This window comes from Neolamprologus multifasciatus, chromosome 7, assembly GCF_963576455.1.
Source record: "Neolamprologus multifasciatus chromosome 7, fNeoMul1.2, whole genome shotgun sequence".
In the NCBI taxonomy this organism is placed as follows: Eukaryota; Metazoa; Chordata; class Actinopteri; order Cichliformes; family Cichlidae; genus Neolamprologus; species Neolamprologus multifasciatus.
In genome coordinates, this window is record NC_140445.1 from 2,929,414 (window position 1) to 2,950,824 (window position 21,411).

Sequence of the window (21,411 nt, forward strand, 5' to 3'; positions counted from 1 at the left end):
CAGTAACTAATTACTGATTACTTCCCCAAAAAAGTAATCCAGTTACTTTACTGATTACTTATTTTCAAAAGTAATTAATTACTTAGTTACTTAGTTACTTTTTAAAAACACGATTTACAACCTGAATAGGTGATAAAGTGATAGATCTTTCAGCCCAATTCTACTTTTTCTGCATAATCATCATACAAAATGTAATCAAATGGAAAAGTCTCTTTTTAAAACTTGTTTTATTAGTTTTAATCTTTTAACTTTATGCATCAAGCAAAAATTTAATTAAATGCAACATTCTCTGACTGGAAGAAATTAGTTTAATATTTAAACCTATTTTCTGCACATTCCAGCACATAAAATAAAATATTTTGTGTGTTTACACTCACTCTTTCAAATAGATGCAAGTAAAACACAGCAGAAAATAAATAAAGTCAAAGACTAGCGGTCCTGTTGCTCTATTTTCACCTGTAAAGCAGGAGTGTGGTAGGCGGAGGGTTACCCTGGTGCAGGTGTGCCGCGGTCAGTGGAAGAATCCGCGAGTTTCTCTGTGAGTTTCCCATTACGTCGTAGCTACTCGGTGCTTGCTCGGAAGTTTAGGGTTTTTTTCGCTGTAAAAAGAAGTTTTCTTCCCACGCACAACGGACACTAATGTTTTTGTCACTTTTTATGGAATCAAACTCAAAGTAAGGTCAGTACTTCCACGCTTTAAACGCTGCACGCCTATACTCTCTCTGCACTCGATATATGATCCATTGTTGATCTGCACACAGCTGTTGTCACGAACGTCGCACTCGCTTACGTCACTGTCATGAGACATTCTCGCAAAAAAATCACAGTTTTAGTAACGCAGTAACGCAGCGTTCCTACGGGAAAGTAACGGTAATGTAATTACCGTTTTTGCAATAGTAATCCCTTACTTTACTCGTTACTTGAAAAAAGTAATCAGATTACAGTAATGCGTTACTGGCCATCTCTGATGCCGAGTTCATTTCCTGCTATTAAAGTTGATGATTGTTAGCAGAAGCAAATTAAGATCCATTCTCCCGGGAAGGAGTTCAGTTTAAAAGCAAAGTTGTTCAGGAAAGACAAACAAGTGTCGGATCATGTCAGAGTGTGATGCTTGTCTCTGTGTTGCCCCTGAGATGCACCATTGATCTTTCCAGGGGTCGGCACCGGCTTTTCTGCAACCTGACATGGATCAAATACCTGTAAATATATTCATAATATGTTAATATGTTTCAAAACCAACTATTTATTGGTACAAAACAAAATCATCTTTCAACATCACATTTATTTTAAATTATTATTTAACATAACAAAGTCTTGACGTGGGGAGGGGGGCACTGGAGGTGTTGGTGCGGGTCGCCCCCTGCTGGTCATTCAATAACGTCAAATCCCGAAGCCACGCCCATCTTTTAGACTGCCAGATGTTTATCGTGTTTTGCTAACTTCTGTAGCTATTAACACTTTATCGAGTGTTGGAGTTTGGCTTTAAATTTAGTTTTGAGTGAGTTTAGATGTTTTTTGGGACACTCAGGCACCCCTACATTTTATCATACCACCCATTAAAATAGAATAGAAGGAGTAGCAATAATAACAATGTATCTTATATGTCTTCTGATATTATATTTTGGCAGCTGGGCTACTGGAGACCGGATCCAATAAAAACAGGTTTAAATGTCCGGTGTTGTTGCTGTAATGATGTTACAGTGCACTCACACACAGGTGCTGCTGCTTCAACAGCAGGTTTGTCAGGAATAAATACGACTTTTTTGGGGGGAGGTTTTTGTTGCTGTGGCAGAAAGAAAATGAAGAGGTCATTTCACAAACTCTTATAATGTTTCTTTAGGGCCATTAGTTTGCTGACACATCACTAGTTACCACCCAAGGAGCTGGTGTACTTCATCATTTTAGTTTGTTAAAGATTTTTATTCCTATTTTGGTCGAATTGAGCTTCAGTGTTCGTTTACAGCTCCAAGTGCAGGTGAGAGTAAGTCCGAGGATGTGATCTGTCAATGTTCAACAGCAGCTTTAGCTTACTTTAGAAAGCTCTGGTCAGCATGATTGAGCCTTTGCCTCAGGTTTGGTAAATAAAGGGTACGAGATAAAACTGGTGTATAATTTTGAAATGTGCGATTATTCATACTGAATTAGTTTTAGACGCGGATCTAAGTAATTACGCTTCTTTTGATGGTAACATTGTCACGATTAGTTGAAATGAAGTTTGCAAATGTGAAAAAAGCTGACCATCATGTGCTGTTTATATTAACTGCGAGGCACTGTATGCATGACCAACACGTTCTCACTCCCAAAGCGTCACATTTTACGCTAGGTGACAAATCGTCAACATATTACGTTTTCGGCTACCCACCACGTTCATAATGACGACCTCGGAAAAATGAGGAAATATGAGAACCGTATGGACTCAATCTACACATGTTCGCTCTTTTTCTTTAAATCGCTTAGAAACACGCTATTTAACATCATTAAAGTCCTGGTTAAGCTCAGGAAAAAGGTTATGGTTAGGGCTAGGGATAAGGTTAGGTTTAGGGCTGGAATACAGGGCTGGAACGTCTATTCCCGCGGGAGCGTCATTGCACTGGATTTCGGCCATAACCCGCCGCGTACCATAAGAACGCCGAAGGTCTCCTTTCGCGTTCCTCAGGAACGCCGCGGGACGTGACAAAACGTCGGCATGTTACGCCTCGGGAGTGAGAACGGGCTCGCATGACAATATGACCGGGGCTGAGCCCCCTAAAAGTTTGGTTCTAGAATCGCCCCTGGTTTTATACAAGACAGACATGAACTGGAAGAATCGACAGTGGGCTGAAAACTGAACACATTACAAAGGCAAATTAAAATAATTTGTTCCTTTTCTTTTTGGGAAATGCAATTTGTATATTTGTGTAATAAGTTAATCTTGTAATTTATTAAGGTTCCTAGATTTATGCATTGTTTGTGTAAGCATGCCCCCATTTTCTTGTGTCATCTTTCAATCAATAAAAAAATAAGAATAATATTGTCTTTGTACCTTACTGCTTGGTATCAAGAAATGTTTTAATAAAAATAATCTCAACATTAAATATAGCTGATCGCATTAAGTTGCAAATTTTGAGCGAATACAAACTTTTGTGGGAATCATATAATTATTATTTTTTTAACGCCACCTACAAAACCCAGTCAATCGTTTTGGAGCAGCTGTCAGCCTGAAGTACTTATATTCCTGTTAAGCTGATCATTATTATTATATTGTCAGCCATGCCTGATTTATGCGCTCAGATATTCTTTGAAATGAAGTTTGCTGCAGAAATGTTCCCTCTGCGTCATTTGTGTTGGACTGGAAGCAAAACGAGAGTCTGACACGAGTGAAGAGAAATTGTTTAAGTTATTTTCCCTTTTATACACTTTGTTTTCATTCGAGTGAACTCACAGCAACTCCCAGAAAGGACTCGGCAATGTTTGCTTGTTCTCTCTGTGTGAGCAACTCTGAGCGTCAGGGGTGGACGTGATATTTCAAACAGCACATCAGTGCGTTTATGTATTGGGTGCCCGGAAATTTTTCCAAATAAACACAGCTTGATTCAACCTGGGTGGGCAGACTTATCAAGCGACTAATTCTATAAACAGATGAGGGAATAACCCGGCACCTCATTGGTTGTTGGGCAGAGGAGGGGGACATGAGGGAGTTTCAGCGCAATGAAATTTTAATTAATGTGGGTGGGCTAAGAGCAGCACCGACTGTTTATGATGGACAATTTATTTCCCAGTGCAAAGTCAACATAACACAGCAAACGTACAACAATTATTAACATTTTTCTGGGGCCCTCATGAGGCTGGAGAGTCAGTCAGTGGAGGAGTGGAGCTGCGGGAGCAGGCTCAACTTTCCCCGGGACACACTGCGGCTTTCCCGGCGTCATGACTCTCTACCACGGCCGTCTGCCGTCGCTCGGAGTGACATCTTCGGCTTTGAGCCTCTCCGCCCCCCCGCTGATCTACCTGTACGGAGGCGACAGCGGCGGGGTCGTGCCCACCGCCCTGAGCTTCGTGCCGGCCCGCCAGGAGCCCCCGCAGAAGCCGCCCTACAGCTACATCGCGCTCATCGCCATGGCCATCAAGAGCGCACCGGAGCAGCGCGCCACGCTCAGCGGCATCTACCAGTTCATCATGGACCGATTCCCCTTCTATCACGACAACAAACAGGGCTGGCAGAACTCGATCCGTCACAACTTGTCCCTGAACGACTGCTTCATCAAGGTGCCCCGGGAGAAGGGCCGGCCGGGCAAAGGCAGCTACTGGACGTTGGACACCAAGTGTCTGGATATGTTTGAAAACGGCAACTACCGCCGGAGGAAGAGAAAGGCGAAGTGTCAGCAGGAGGCTCTGGACTCCAAAGCCACCGGGCACAAGCGCACCAAGGCCCCCGGGCAACCCAGGGACCCTCAGACCTCCCCGAAACATCAAGCTGGCTCGAGGGTAACAGAAGCACCCGCGAGGGATGAGGAGGAGGCGAGGACGCCCGCAGACAGGAAACATATTCTTGGCGAGTTGAATCACGCGGAACAGCCGCAGAGCCCCTCCACGCAGAGACTTAAAGTGCCCCCCAACCAACACAGCAGTCAGGCCGCCGGCAGGGAGCTTCACGCCCCACAGCCCGAGCCGTGCTCCGCGCCGAAACGCGCCGCGCTGTGGACGGACGACGCTCATCTCCCAGACGAGACCCTTGACCCGAAATCAGAGGAGAGGAAGTCTGCGTTCAGCCAAAGAGAAAGAGGTCCTCTCTGCACCGTCAGCTGCGCAGGAAACACAAACTTGGCCGCACCTGCGCCAGACAGGCCGAAGGGGAACACACTGAGCAGGGACAAATCCAAAGGTTTCAGCATAGACAGCATTTTAGCAAAGAGCGAAGACGAAATACGAGGCAGCATCCTCGGCCTGCCGGCCGAGACATGCGCACAGGGCCAAAATCCGGCTTTCAGCGCGTCCGTGGTCCTCGGCGCGCGTCAGCATCAGTTGTACCAGATGGGATTCCCTTTCTGCTCTTACCTGTCGCTCTCCTACCCTGACAAAGTGCTGCATTTTAAATGACCGGCAGACTTTCGTGCGTTTTACGCACCAAACGCGTAAAAGTGTAAAGTCTGTGTTTAGCTTTACACGCAGAGACACGAAACAGGATCTCTGCCATCATCTACTTTAAAGTTCGGACAAAAATGAACAAAGAGCGTCAAGAAGACTTTTATCTCCATCTTTACGCATGCGTCATTTTCAGGTTTGTGATTATATTCAGTTTTTTCCTCCCAAATCTGTTGCTCCTCAGAAATTATGGCTGCACAAAACATAATGCTCATTACAATAAAAGGATGTCGTCCCTGCCATGTAAATATTTACGGATATTCTCATATGCTACACTTTACTCATGATGGTGAAACCCCATAAAGCAAGAACAGTGCGTAATTTAAAAAGGAAGTTTAATTGTCGTGACTGGGCCTGAAGATGCCGTACAATATGAAGTTTAGTACTCAGTAATGATGTAACCAAAACCTATTATTATTTTCCACTCTGCTCTGGATTTGAACATTTATTTTACTGCAAAATAAAATTTAGCCAAAAATGTTGACGTGATTTATTTTAAATTGTGGTACGAAAGAATAAATAGAAACACTGCTGGAAAACTGCACCTCTGTTTTCCCCCGTTTTGTTTTAAGAAAAATGAGACGACGTGTTTGGTTTTGTTCATTTTCATTAAAGTTTATGAGTTTAAAAAATGAAATAAAACCGATATCAGGGCATCAGCAGCAACAGAACTGAAATACTGGACACAGACAGACACTCCATTATTAAAAGTTGATGCTTATCTAAAAAATTATAACTAAGTTTCATTGAAATCAAAAACATGCACCGCTTGAGAACAGAGAGATACATTGTGCATTTACAGAATTCATAAAAAATCTATTAATAAAAAAACATGAAAATGTTCTGGGGAAATCAGAGAATGTAACTTCATATTTGTGAACACAGCAACGTATTTAAATCATGTTTTTCCAAGTTGAGCGGCAGTAAGAATGTGCGGCGATGGCGCTTTATTTCAGTGGAATGAGAGAGAAGAGGCAGCCGGGCAGTTTTTGGAGGGCAGCTTTATAAATAAACATCATGCTGTGCTGCTCCCTGGTATTTGTTGAGGACCGGCCCCCCTTTGCATTTCATACGGTGAGAAAAGATTATCGACCGCAATGAAATGCAGTGCGATGTGATAAAAGGAATCAAAAGGCTTCCAGGTGGAGGAGGAAGCATTCATATGAACAGTGCCGAGCACAGAAAACAATTGTAGATCACGATTATGATCAGTAAGAGACATCCATATAGTTTCTTCCACATGCAGCATTCATCCAGAGTCTGAAGCATTTAGATCTTTTTATGTTTGGAACCAGCGGTTTCAGTTTTTGCCCACAAAGCGTTTGATTATAGAGCCGTCCAGGCTGGATTGTGACCTTGTGAAGGTGAAGCTTAAAGTAATTTACCAGTATTTATACATACTGTATGTGTGGATATATTTGGCACAGCCACACAGATCTGTGTGTGATGGTGTTCTCATAAATACCTGCTTAAATCAGTGCAATCAGTCATATGGTACACCCTGTGCACGGTGGCAACACCAGGTCCCCCAGGCGCCCCCAAAAGTCCACAGTTTATTTATCATTTCAGCCTAATGACGATGATATATTAGCACAGTTTAAGTTAAATACATAGACCTGAAGTGCTTTATTTTCTGCTGAGCTTATTTGTTTAAGTTTGTGTTTCAAAGTGTGTTTTAATCAACACCCAGAAAACCAGGAACCGTCCGTCAGTGAAAATGGGGAAAATCTTTGTTTTACTGAAGTTCACATAATCCAGAGTTTCAGCTGCAGCTGTCAAATTCACCAAATCTAGGACTACAAAAAGAAACGGCATGTTTTTATTGTTTGCAGCGCTGACCATGACCGAGTCTGAGCTCACCTGCAAACAATATTTAGAAACACGTTTTTTGGTTCAACTGTTTCCACATCAAGAATGAGTTTGTAAAAATCACAGTAAATAATAATAAAAAAATCTAAAACTCAAAGGAACCAAACAACAAACAAACAGTAATAATCCGATATAATAATTTTCTCATGTTTAAACTTTTTGTATTTTTTAATTCTGGTACCTTTTTCTCATTTATATTGTTACATTAAGAGTTAAAGCTAAAACTTCAAACAGCACGAAAGGCAAATGAATAAAACAAATTCTCATTATAAATCTGAAATATTAAAACTAAATCATAAAAGTGTGAAATACTTATGACTTATGATTCCTCTCCAAACCAGCAGCTGTGACTCCACGCAGGTAAACGCAACGACACGCTGAAGCATTCACAGAACTAACAGCTCAACACACTCCACATATTTTATTCACGCTCATGTGTTCATATAGAATTATGTAACACAGCCTCATGTTTATTTAATTCTATATTTATACAAAACAATTATCATCATTTGTTCCAATCTATCTTATGTCTGTTTGCTCCATTAATACACAAGCTAGAGCAGTCTGCATCAGGCTGTAAATTCCCTCCTTGCATCCACACAGATCCGGGCTGGAGTGTGACCGTTTCCTCGGGAATATCAAAATGATTTCTTCCACTTTCTCTTCTTTCAATTCAAGAAATTTTGAGCGCTCTCTCAATGGAGGAATTCTCCCAAAAATAATTAAATCTGGAACTGGATCAACAACAAAAGTTAATCACTTCTACATTTTTCCAAAAACAGCTTCAGATGTTCAAATGTATCAAGAACGTTTTGAGTAAACTTATAGAAGAAGAATCAGCCCTGTTATCTCCACCCCTCTGTGGAGATAATAAGGACATCAGTCCTTTGCAATCCTGCAATTTGTAACATAATAACTTTGATCTGTATTTTTTTTTAATGACAGAAAATGAACGGCGTTTTGTGGTGTGTGTGTGTGTGGGGGGTTCTCTAATATAACACATCCTGGAAAGTGTTTGAAAACGAACACATTTCTGCCATGATTGCAATCTGTTATTAAAATGCAACCTGCATGATTTTCTAAACGCTTCAGTCCGTAGTGCACTCAGAGGCGGTACGACAGTGACTAAGCTGGACGCAGCATTTGTCCTGCTTCCTGTCTGCTGGATGACGTGTGGCTGACGCACTCGTTTTTATAAGGTTGTTATTCACTTGACAATTTACAGCTTTTGAAACAAAAGTGTCACTTATTGCTGAAGCTTTTTAAATCATGGAGACAAAGAGACTTCTTGTATTTCAAGTATCTCTCATCCTTACAGCCTGATTTTATCCATGTTAGACTGAAAGAAAGTATTTAGCATTCCTGCCTTTAAAAAATAAAACACCTCACGTGCAAACATTAAGATTTAAAATAAGGTTAGAATTATTGTGACACATCACCTCATAAGTCTTCTTCACTGTGCACTGACTGTAGTCACTGGCTTCATACCTGCAGGAGCAACAAGGTCATGTAAGTGCCAAAGACTGCAGTTCCTCGAATGTCCACTTGAGGCCGTCTCCTCAAAAATGAGGCAACTCTCATGTAACATGTTCATGTTTACAGCAGAAATAACGACATTTACAGGCTGGATTAAAAACTACATCGAGTCACTGAACTGAATGTCCTGGAGGTGTTTGTGCTGCCGGAGCCTTTTGGACCATTTTACTGAATTATCTGACAAATAAAATGACTTGCTGTGAGCTGCAGGTATTTGTGTCCGCTGTTGCCCCCAAACAGTTTATGATCGTAGCTTGATAACCAAGCTTGCTAGCATTAGCTGATAACTTAGCACTCCAGCCTCTAATCCAAATATGTTAACTTCTACCTACAGCAGCTGTGGGTGGAAGGATTTCTAGGTTTACTTCTCAGCAGGGCTCAGCTTACCCGGAAGAAGTGACGAGTTTAATGTACAGACACAGCTTGTGTTTCCTGGTTTCACTGCTAATGCTAATGCTAACAGCTGAATGGTAACCCTGCGTTTGCTCTGGACCGGGAGTCATAAATAGCTAATGAGAAGCCTTTTAAGGTCTGATAGTGCTGAAAGTCCCAAACGAGGGTCTGTGAGCGACTTGTTGTAGAATGACACCTGCAGGAAATCAGAGCGCTGTGCTGACAGCATCATTACAAACACAGAGCAGCCATGTCTAAATATAGGCCCGCTGCTCAGACTCACACTCCGCTGAAAAAGCTGCACTGTTTGAGGCTAGCGCTGTGCAAATCAGGAATGTTTGCTTGAAATAAATAAACTTGCCCACATTTGAGGAGAGGAACTCACAATCACAAGCATTTCCTGTGTATAGGATTCTTTTGGTCGGACGTGTAAATAAAACATGATGAAAAACCTCAGAAGGGAAAGATGGCGAGAGAGGAGTGGAAAGAAGAGGAGTGACTGGACTCGACGCTCGGGCTCTCCGAGGTCTGGGTGCGTTTCATACCGACACATAAACAGTGTAATTGTTGGTTCCTCGTCCTCCAGCGATTTCCAAAGTCTTCTGAAAACAAAGCAGATTAATAAATGTTGGTTATCTGATGGTGTCTGTGAGTGTTTGAACAGTAAGAGATCCTCCTGAGAAAGCAACTCAGACAAAAGGGAAATCCTGTCGCTTCTATTTATTATGCGAGAAAACAAACTTTGCTGATGGGCCGTGGTCACAGATTTTTAACATGCACGGAGCCAGCATTGGCACCGGCTGAACTCAGCAGCAGGGACATGGAGGTGGCTTCCAGTCCCTTCCTGTGAGAGGCCTTAGGATTGTGGACTATGCAGGATTTGCTCATCAGAGCAACTATGAGACACATTTCTTTTGAATGGAGCTCGTCATTGTCCTTTATGTCACCCGTCAGTCAAAGTGACATCGTCTTTGGATTGACTAAAATCGTGACTGGATTCGTGACTCCGTCCAGAAGAGCAGCGCAGACGGAAAAACCCCACAAAAAACCCACTAATCATCCCACCCTGTGGTTTGCGGCTCTGTGTTTCCATAAATGCATCTTGCCTCATTTTGCATACCGTTGTGTTTGTTTTTGTGCATCTTCTGTGTCTACTTTTGTGTTTCTTTATGGCTTTTTATGTGTTTTGTACATCATTGTGGTCTTTTTGTTTGTCTATGACGTCCTTTTTTGTCTTTTTTTTTGGTCAATTTGTGTCTCATTTTGGTGTGTGGGTCATTCTGAGACTAAATCTGGTAGTTTTGTATCTTTTGCTCATCTGTTTTGCATTTGCTTTTTGAGCTTATGTTTGTACTCGTCTTTTTTGTAATCGTTTCACTCATTTTAACTTCTTATCACATTATTTTATCCATCTGAACGTGTCTTTATTTGGCAGCTAACTTTGGTCAGTGTGTGGTTGTTTGATGTCTGACTTTGTGTCTTTTTCACGTCCCTTTCTTTGTCTTTGGGTTTGTTTTACATCAGTTTCAAGTGGTTTTGCATTTTTTTTTGTCTCTTTGTGGACATTTTGTGATCACTGTGTCTGTGGTTTTTTTCACATCTTTGTTGCTTTGTGTCATTTTTTGTTTCTGAGCTTGTTTTTCCTTTTCTGTTTTTTTGTCTCTGTGTTTTCTAAGAAATAAAAACAGTCTAACCCTTAAATCATTTTCGATTGTTGTCATGTCTTCACATTTCTATTCTTATTGTCAAATTAAAATCTCTTTAATCTGTCCTCTTCCTTCCCTCTTTTTCTTTCTACCAGCCATAAAGGTAACGCATGTTTCCTTGGTCAGGACTGATTTTTTCCTTTTATTGAATCCAAACGAAGCAGAAGAGAAGGCATCACTTCCTGTCTGACAGAGCAGAAACACCCACCAGACCGTTGGTGTGTTTAGAACATTAAATGTAAAAGCTTTCATCAGGTTGAATCACTGTTCTGTTTAATAATCCATCGTACAGCACGGAGCAGCAAAATGGACTCATATTTATATGAAAAGGTTTCAGGCCGGCCCACGAAGACGTCCCAGGAAAGTGAATGCAAAATTTACAAATGCTGAAAAACGACTTTTGTCTGACACAAAGGAGAGACTGAACAGAAATGATTTTATTGCCTGAGCAATAAAATCAAATGGGCATGCAGAGTTTACCGTGTTTGTTTCATCTCCAAATTGTTACTTGGAAGAAACAATCGAACCTTTCCTCCACCAACAAGTTAACATTTGCTTCAGCCTCACAGTAAAATGTGTCAACAGCAACTTTGCTCTCCGGTGTTAAACATATTTTTGTAATAGGGTTCTCATTAAATTATGAAATGCTTCTTTGTTTTCTATTGGCTCATCCTGGCCTCATGTCTAATTTTTCTCAACTATAAAACCGTTGACCTGATTTTTGGTTCACATGTTCTTTCTCTCTCCTCAGGCTGAGTTGTAATCACTGTGGCTACATCTACTAACTACACAGGACTTTAGCCAAACTGCGTAACTCAGTTGTTATCGCGGCAAATAATAATAGTTCAATAAATCTTTAATTAAATCAATGTGGTGCAAAGGTGTGTCAATCAAATCAAATAATACATATTTCTCTGGAGTCTCAGGCTGCAGTTCTTTTTCTGAAGTGTGTATCTGCGAACTTACATGGACGTGTTGCATATCATGGTAACCCTACAAGCATGCTGTCCATATGTGAATGTGTTTAATATGATTAGAGTTAGGATTAGAGCTGATCAAAGCACCAAAGCAGGGTTAAACTCAAATAATAATACAGACCACTCTGTTCAGCCTAACAATATTTAGCTCTGTTGGTGTGATGCGTTTTACTAATATTACTGCCGTATAGTAAAATATAAATTCATCTTTAATTAGCACGTGAATTAATCTCGACATGCACATGCACAGTGATGGAGAAACTTTGTAACCTTTGTGTGCACGAGCTGCTTGAAAAGAACAGTTTTTATTACGTTTCTTACCAACATCAGGGCAAAGTTTCATTCTCAGATATTACCTTTACACTGACGTGTGTGCAGGAGTTTTCCAGGACGGAGACAAGTGTGTGTGAACACTGAGGTTTCAGTGCCAGCAAAAGTTCAACTTAATCAGAGATGGGCAGTAACGCGTTACAAGTAACGGCTAAAGTCCTGTGTAGTTACAAGGATCGGCTTACTGTAATCTGATTACTTTTTTCAACTAACAAGTAATGTAAGGGATCGCTATTGCAAAAAAGTAATTAGATTACTGTTACTTTCCCGTAAGCACGCTGCGTTACCGTCATGATTTGGTTGTGAGAGTGTTTCATGTAAAAGTGCAGAACACCAATGGATAATATGGAGAGAGTACGACCATGCACCATTTACAGCGTGGAAGTAATCACATTACTTTGAGTTTGATTCCGTAAAAAGTGACAAAAACATTAGCGTCTGCTGTTCACTGCGTGGGAAGAAAACATCTTTCTACAGCGAAAAATTAAACTTCAAATCTGAGCAAACACCGAGCACGCTGCTACGGGAATGTGACGTTCACAGAGAAACCCCCGAATCCCCCCACTGACATGACGGCTGCTGCACCCGGCAAACCTCCACCCGCCCCACTCGTGCTAAACAGGTGACAACAGATTTAAGAGCGACAGGACTCAGTGCTGCTGAGTCTTTGATTTTATTTATTTTACTCGCATCTATTTGAAAGAGTGAGTGTAAACACACAAATAATTATTTTATGTGCTGGAATCTGCAGGAAATACGTTGAAATGTTAAACAAATTCTTTCCAGTCAGTAAATGTTGCAGATAATTAAATTTTTGCTTGATGCATAAAGTTAAAAGATCAAAACTAATAAAACAAGTTTTAAAAAGAGACTTTTCCATTTGATTACATTTTAAATGATGGATTATGCAGAAAAATTAGAATTGGGCTGAAAGATCTATCACTTTATTACGTATTCAGGTTGTGTATCATGTTTTTAAAAAGTAACTAAGTAACTAATTACTTTTGAAAATAAGTAATCAATAAATTACTTTTTTGGGAGAAGTAATAAAAAGTAAGTAAAGTAAGAAAAGTAAAGTTTTTAGTAACTAATTACTTTTTTCAAGTAACTTGACCAACACAAACTCAACTGAAGTGAACTATGCTACAATTTTTGTATGTGTGTATATATAGAATAACGATTTTACATAAGCTTTAATGTGGAAGGAATCGAAAATGACTGAATTCATTTCATTAAGTGCTTTTAAATCTAATCTACGAATCCTTGAGGCCAAGTCCATAACATGCAACTGTTTCAATTAGATTGACTGTCATTTTAACTGACTTTTTTATTTTTATTTGAATTTTATTTTATTTTATTTTATTTGTATTCTTTCACTTATTGTTGCATGTGTGTTGTTGCTGCCTGTGTTTGAGTAATTTCTGTAACTGTGAGACATCTGCTGCTGCCTATCTTGGCCAGGTCTCCCTTGAAAAAGAGGTTTTTAATCTCAATGGGATCTTCCTGGTTAAATAAAGGTTAATAATAATAATAATGTATGATTTGTGTATGCCGCCTTCCTGATTGTTTAGTATTTGTCATGCTCTCAGGTCATCAAACAAATTATAATCTAATGTTAGACAATGATAACCTGAATAAATTCCATTTATTTTCACTTGTTAAGAAAAAACACATCTGAATCCCGCCTGCACCGTGTGAAAAAGTAACTGCTCCTATAACAGGTTGCACCACCGTCGGCACTGAGAACTGCAGTCAAGTGTTTCTGATAGCTGGTAATGAGTCTTTGCAGAAGTGTTTGGGGTTTTTTTCCCAGCATGAACGACTGTTTAAGGTCACGCCAAAGCATCTCAACTTGATTTAAGTCCACACTTTGAGTTTCAGATCATTGTCCTCGTGCATAAGCCAAGTGCACTTGATGGGCGGACATCCTCCAGAATTCACGTGTGGCGTGGGTGTGGTCTCTGGCTGGCTGCAGAGGAGGGGTGACGCGGCGAGCTCCCGGGGAGGGGCGGGGGCGGGGTGAACAGGTGTGCTGGGATGTGAATGTGATTGTGACTCTTTATATGTTCACAGTGACAGTCGGAGGGAAGGAGAGTGGACGTGACAGCAGAGCGGGAGTATCTGTGTCCCACTGTAAAACCACCGTAAAATTCAATTCAATTCAATTTTATTTATATAGCACCAAATCACAACAAAAGTCGCCTCAAGGCGCTTCATAGATACAGAGAAAAACCCAACAATCACATGACCCCCTATGAGCAGCACTTTGGCGACAGTGGGAAGGAAAAACTCCCTTTTAACAGGAAGAAACCTCCAGCAGAACCAGGCTCAGGGAGGGGCGGGGCCATCTGCTGCGACCGGTTGGGGTGAGAGAAGGAAGACAGGAACCAGTAAAACCGAATGTCCAAATGAATAAGTGCTGTCACCACGTCCGTGTCTTGCACGTGTGTAAAGGGTCCAACTTCCCATCATGTTTCCATCAGTTACAGCGAGTCGTCCTGCCTGACTGTTGCTGTGATGATCTTTTTAGGAAATGCTGTTCGTTTGGTGTAACAGGACTCAAACCTTGCAGAAAGCTCACTGTTTGTCTCGTCCGTCCACAGACTATATTCCCAGAAGTCTCGGGCAAACCACTGCAGAGTGGTTTCCTCCTTGAACTCTCCCATGGAGGCCATTTTTCATGACCTCTGACCTTGACTGAACCAAGTGAGGCCTGCAGGTCTTTAAATGTTGTTCTGGGTTCCTTTCTGACCCCTTGCATGAGTCGTCAATGCGCTATTGAAGTAATTTTGGAAGGCCGGTCGCTCCTGGGAAGGTTCAGCAGTGTTCCAAGTTTCCACCATCGTGTGGATAACTGCTCTCGCTGTGGTTCTCTGGAGTCCCAAAGACTTAGAAATGGCTTTGTAGCTCTTTCCAGATTGATAGATGTCACCGACTTTGTTTCTCAGCTGGTTCTTTTGATCGTGGCGCGATGTGTTGCCTTTTGAGATCTTTTAGCGGGCTTCACTTTGTCAAAACAGATTCTATTTAAGCGATTTATTGATTCAGTGGGTCTGGCAGTAATCAGGTCTGCACTGAAAGAAACTATTTTTCACTTTCAGTAAACATGAAGCAATAATTAGAGGTTTATTTATACAAATAATTAAGGAAAATGTGCTTCTTATAAACTGAATGTACACCAGTCAAGTACATTTCAATAATAATAGAGAACAACATCAAGAATAAGAAGTTTGAAACCCAAAGAGGGAACCACAGTCCACGATACAACACCTAATGCAGTGAAGGGGATGTGATATATGCTGGCGTGGATATTTTTAAGTCTTGTCTGAATTAACTTTGATTGGGCACTGCAACATAAAACTGTTTAAAATATATTTCCTTAAAAAACAAGTGTTTAAAACATTTTCTGAAAGGCTTGCTTCTGCCAAATCCCGGCTGGAGCTCACGTGTGAAAGCAGCTTAAACCAAGCCGAGCTGTTTACATTCCACGTTATGATTTTTAGTAATCATTTAAAATCCTTGTTACCATGTTTCTGTCACCTTGCAGTGATTTTAACAGCCAGTGTGCCGGAGTCTCTGGGCTACTTTGGGGGATAAATGTGGATTAACTCGGAGCATTTGAAGCTAATTTTAAATATTGTCACGATGCTTCATTTTTAGACCGAGCTGACAAGCCTCTGTAGTCGCACCAAGAGAAATACGGCCGAAACTCTGGGAAGTGTCATCATCTCTGTTTCATGTGCAATCAAGTCCCAGCTCGGTGCTAAATCACACGGTTTGGGGCTCGCCAGTTCAAAAGGCCTTTTAATCCACGTGTTTATTATATTTTTTCACTCTCTACATAAACCGGCTACACTTGTCCAAATACACACTCAGCACCGTGGGGAGGGCGGGGCCGTGATGAAGATTGATGGGCTCGGTTCTGGCCACATTAGCTGCTAATCAAGTTAGGTTTCCTGGCACAGGGCTCGATACATCATTACGTCCTCCAGAACAGGACTGATGCTGTTTACAGCACGGACACAAACACACATGTACCCTCACATGGAGAAAATTGTTCAGTGCAACAACAGCTCTGCAATAAATCTTCAGTTTGTGTTGACACACAGAGAGAGACTCTATAGTTTGTGTTTTCTATTTTTTCTGCCCTTGCCTACCGAACCTTTTGGAACCACTGCCTCGCTAAAATGCTTTCTGTTGCCTTTCTCCTTAAACTGTCACCAGTCTGCATGGAAGTTATACATCTACATGTACTTGAGGAGGTTGGGGCGGCTCCGCATGGTGGAGTAATTAACTTAAATGACTTAGTCTCGGTGGGTCTAATTACCTTGAGCAATTCAAAAGCACTTAGTAATAAATGCAATGAAAATGGCTGTGATGTAAATTTATGACTAAAATATTAAAATCACACTGTTCCAGAAAAGGGAAAAACACAGCAGCACCATTTTTGGTGAAGTTGAAACCAAAACAAATAGAAAATTTAAATTGTATGCTTATCTGCCAGAGTTTGCCCTACAAGCCTCCATGTAGCCTGTGGACTCGGAGAGTCCCTCAGGGTTCCCTCTGGGAGGTCCTTTCAGAGTTTGGGGTATCTGGCCTCTTGTTAGGGCCTGCTCCGTACGACCAGAGTGAGAACTTTGGTCACATTTCCAGCAGCAGAGATGGGCAGTAACGCGTTACTGTAATCCGATTACTTTTTTCAAGTAACGAGTAAAGTAAGGGATTACTATTGCAAAAACGGTAATTAGATTACTGTTACTTTCCCGTAGGAACGCTGCGTTACTGCGTTACTAAAACCGTGATTTTTTTTGCGAGAATGTCTCATGACAGTGACGTAAGCGAGCGCGACGTTCGTGACAACAGCTGTGTGCAGATCAACAATGGATCATATATCGAGTGCAGAGAGAGTATGAGCGTGCAGCGTTTAAAGCGTGGAAGTACTGACCTTACTTTGAGTTTGATTCCATAAAAAGTGACAAAAACATTAGTGTCCGTTGTGCGTGGGAAGAAAACTTCTTTTTACACCGAAAAAAACCCCTAAACTTCCAAACAAGCACCGAGTAGCTACGACGTAATGGGAAACTCACAGAGAAACTCGCGGATTCTTCCACTGACCGCTGCACACCTGCACCAGGGTAACCCTCCGCCTACCCCACTCCTGCTTTACAGGTGAAAATAGAGCAACAGGACCGCTAGTCTTTGACTTTATTTATTTTCTGCTGTGTTTTACTTGCATCTATTTGAAAGACTGAGTGTAAACACAAAAAAATATTTTATTTTATGTGCTGGATTGTGCAGAAAATAGGTTTAAATGTTAAACTAATTTCTTCCAGTCAGAGAATGTTGCAGATAATTTAATTTTTACTTGATGCATAAAGTTAAAAGATTAAAACTAATAAAACAAGTTTTAAAAAGAGACTTTTCCATTTGATTACATTTTGTATGATGATTATGCAGAAAAAGTAGAATTGGGCTGAAAGATCTATCACTTTATCACCTATTCAGGTTGTAAATCGTGTTTTAAAAAGTAACTAAGTAACTAAGTAATTAATTACTTTTGAAAATAAGTAATCAGTAAAGTAACGGGATTACTCTTTCGGGGAAGTAATCAGTAATTAGTTACTGATTACTTTTTTCAAGTAACTTGACCAACACTGTCCAGCAGTAATGTGACCAAATCAGTTGTTGATGTTGCACTAAGTTTCTCCTGTTGAGGGAGCAGGAGAATAACAGATGGATTGGTGAGGTGCAGCAATCTGTGAGAAAACAAAGTTCTTGATCTATTGATCGGTCCTACCCCGACCTGTGGTCACGAACTGTGAGCAATCACTGAAAGCTTCCACCAAATGATGTCTGCGCTCTTCTATAGAAACAGGGTAACCTTGGTCGTTAGTTTGGTGGCTCAGAATATAGACACTACTATCCAAAGGAGTCAGTTGAGGTGGTTTGGGCGTGTGACTGCGAGGACACCCTGGGGCAGACCCAGGCACGCTGGAGAGATTTTGTCACTCGGCTGGTCTTGCAGCGCCTCGGTGTTCCAACAGAAGAGGCCTGAGCACCTCTGCCTACACTCCAGCTCCCGGATCTGCAGCACAGAGTGGATGCATGGATGAATTTTTATATGAACTTTTGGAGTCAGTCAGTAGGTTGTTTTTTTTTCTTACTTCTAACATCGTTCTTCCTTTTCATTAATATTTCAAAATGCTCCGTTTCATAAAGTATTAATAGCACACACATACTTTCAACCTGCAAACAAAACATTCAAATTTAAAGATATTATCATTGCGGTCAGCAGCACTCACAACAACAACACAGCCCAGTCTCATAGCAACACAGGAAAAAGCACCTTCATGGTCACATCCTGTCACATTTTTTCATGTCAGCACAAATTAGTAACTAACGTAAGCCGTAATAGGAATTACATATGGTGTCTACAGCATGAACATGTTGTCGAGAGCGATTATTGTAGAAGCTGTGAAAGGAAACAGGCATTGGTCCAGATATAGAACATGTCAGACACGACAACCAAGAGACAACGTTTTAAATGATACAAATTAAGAACATATTTAAAAATAATACAAATATCTGTGACATTAAAAAATTAAAAAATGGCAGAATTTACATCCAGAGTCAATAAACTACACGCTGTGATTCTTTGATGTCCTGCTGTGAGAAGTTTTTCAGGTCAGCAGAGCTTTCGGACCCTGAACGCGTTCATTTTATTTGCCCTTCTTTGCTGTTCAGACTATAGCTGCCTTTCCCCCCCTGCCTGCTGGATGTTCAACCCAAACAATGAGATTATCTCTGCATATTTATTTAGTATTCGTGTAACACACAGAAACAAATATTTATTTTATGTTTAACATCAGTGTGTTGCTGTCAGATCCCTAAAAGCTGAAATACCGAAGACAAAACATTCCCCGTACTGCACATCATGGCGTCACTCTCGGCTGTATGAACGAGACATAAAAACTTTTCAGCTTCTCTGCAGCTTTGCTTGCACCAACTGTAAATAAATACTCGCAGTCCCATGAGTAGTGTGTGTGTGTGTGTGTGTGTAAAAGAGAGTGTATACGAACACTGGCAGGAAGACTTGTACACAGCAGCAGGATTACCACCCCCAGACTGGGACCACCCTGACTTTAACACTTAATCCAGGAGGAAGTGGAGCTGCATCACAGGGCTCATGGGGCCACCACCCCCTCTGCACACACACACACACATGCAAAGTAGGACTTGTGTTGCAATGGAGTTTGTATCCTTCCATATTCAAACATACACACACTTCATTTGAGCAGTTCAACCAAAACACACCAGTTAAGATTTATACTGCACAGCTGGTCTTGTACAAATCCAGCATGTTTGCAAAACGTGGTATTTCCAGAGTGTCTGTGAATGCATCACGGTTGTGTTGTAAGTGCAGTGCTTTCAGTGTCAAAATTCATTAACAGACGTTACAAATAAGAAAAAAAAGAGTTCTGGAAAGTATCCTAGCGAAACGTAGGAATGATTATTGGTTGTTGATTTATTGGATTAGAGGTGATTTATAATAGAAACACATTTTTGTCTCCATTAAGTCGAGCAAGATAAACAAGAGACGGAGAGAAAAACAAAGGATTACACAGAGCGACTTTAAAACAAGGCTAAATACACTCACTGAGCACTTCATTAGGAACACCGTGAGCCTTTTAAGCAGTAACAGTTTGCAGATGGACAGAGATGCACATGCAGGAAACCTGACGACATATTTCCATTTTACATCTACAGCCTGTGTGAATTCAATACGCGGATCAACATTCAAGGCTATGCAGGGAGGATGCACTCAATAAACCGGGAATAGTTTTATTTATCACTGCTGCAAATAAACAATGTGCGGCACATAAACAAACAAAAGGCTCTAATCAGTATTCGTGTGACCTTTAAAACAGAACCAGCTCTCCTGGGTGCAGTTTACAGTAGACTCAGTGGGCATGGACCCACTGTGACCGTGAAAAGTTCCACAGAAGTTATGTAGCACCTCCTCTAAGTCTTTTGTGTTTCATCTCGTTGTAGTTGTTCCTTCGCAGTTACAGTGCGTCTCTTTGTAAACGATTGCTTGTTTCACTGTCTTTACGGACTTTGTGTTTCTTCATACTTGTTGCATATCTGTGTAGTTGTTGTTCTATTTCTTTTACCCTGTAAAACCTGAGCCATGAAATAATTGCCAGAAGATGTAATTTCTTTGAAACTGGGATATTTATTTGACCTCAGTTTGCAGTTTATAGAAGTTTTAATTTGTATCATTTCTTGACACATCCAACATTTTTTGTGTAATTTATTGCTCACAGCAGAAGTGCGTGAGTCGGATTTTATGCGTCAGATTTTTCAGGGAAAAGAATCACGCCGGCACACCGTGGAGTAATGTAATCCCCTTTCCTGATGTTTTTTTTTCCATTTGTGGTGACCAGTGTTGGTCAAGTTACTTGAAAAAAGTAATCAGTAACTAATTACTGATTACTTCCCCCAAAAAAGTAATCCAGTTACTTTACTGATTACTTATTTTCAAAAGTAATTAATTACTTAGTTACTTAGTTACTTAGTTACTTTTTAAAAACACGATTTACAACCTGAATAGGTGATAAAGTGATAGATCTTTCAGCCCAATTCTACTTTTTCTGCATAATCCATCATACAAAATGTAATCAATGGAAAAGTCTCTTTTTAAAACTTGTTTTATTAGTTTTAATCTTTTAACTTTATGCATCAAGCAAAAAATTTAATTATCTGCAACATTCTCTGACTGGAAGAAATTAGTTTAACATTTAAACCTATTTTCTGCACATTCCAGCACATAAAATAAAATATTTTTTGTGTTTACACTCAGTCTTTCAAATAGATGCAAGTAAAACACAGCAGAAAATAAATAAAGTCAAAGACTAGCGGTCCTGTTGCTCTATTTTCACCTGTAAAGCAGGAGTGAGGCAGGCGGAGGTTTACCCTGGTGCAGGTGTGCAGCGGTCAGTGGAAGAATCCGCGAGTTTCTCTGTGAGTTTCCCATTACGTCGTAGCTACTCGGTGCTTGTTTGGAAGTTTAGGGGTTTTTTTCGCTGTAAAAAGAAGTTTTCTTCCCACGCACAACGGACACTAATGTTTTTGTCACTTTTTATGGAATCAAACTCAAAGTAAGGTCAGTACTTCCACGCTTTAAACGCTGCACGCTCATACTCTCTCTGCACTCGATATATGATCCATTGTTGATCTGCACACAGCTGTTGTCACGAACGTCGCACTCGCTTACGTCACTGTCATGAGACATTCTCGCAAAAAAATCAGTAACGCAGTAACGCAGCGTTCCTATGGGAAAGTAACGGTAATCTAATTACCGTTTTTGCAATAGTAATCCCTTACTTTACTCGTTACTTGAAAAAGTAATCAGATTACAGTAACACGTTACAAATAACGCGTTACTGCCCATCTCTGGTGGTGATTTATTTGTTGTT

General features: G+C 40.7%; 1 protein-coding gene across 1 annotated transcript; it reads left to right on the forward strand.

The window, feature by feature from the left end:
• The first annotated feature begins 3,610 nt into the window (after positions 1-3,610).
• foxl1 (forkhead box L1) lies at positions 3,611-11,675 on the forward strand. The gene has a single exon (XM_085168631.1). The coding sequence runs from the start codon at positions 3,907-3,909 to the stop codon at positions 5,074-5,076; it is 1,170 nt and encodes a 389-aa protein (XP_085024757.1). The 5' UTR covers positions 3,611-3,906; the 3' UTR covers positions 5,077-11,675.
• Positions 11,676-21,411: the final 9,736 nt, after the last annotated feature.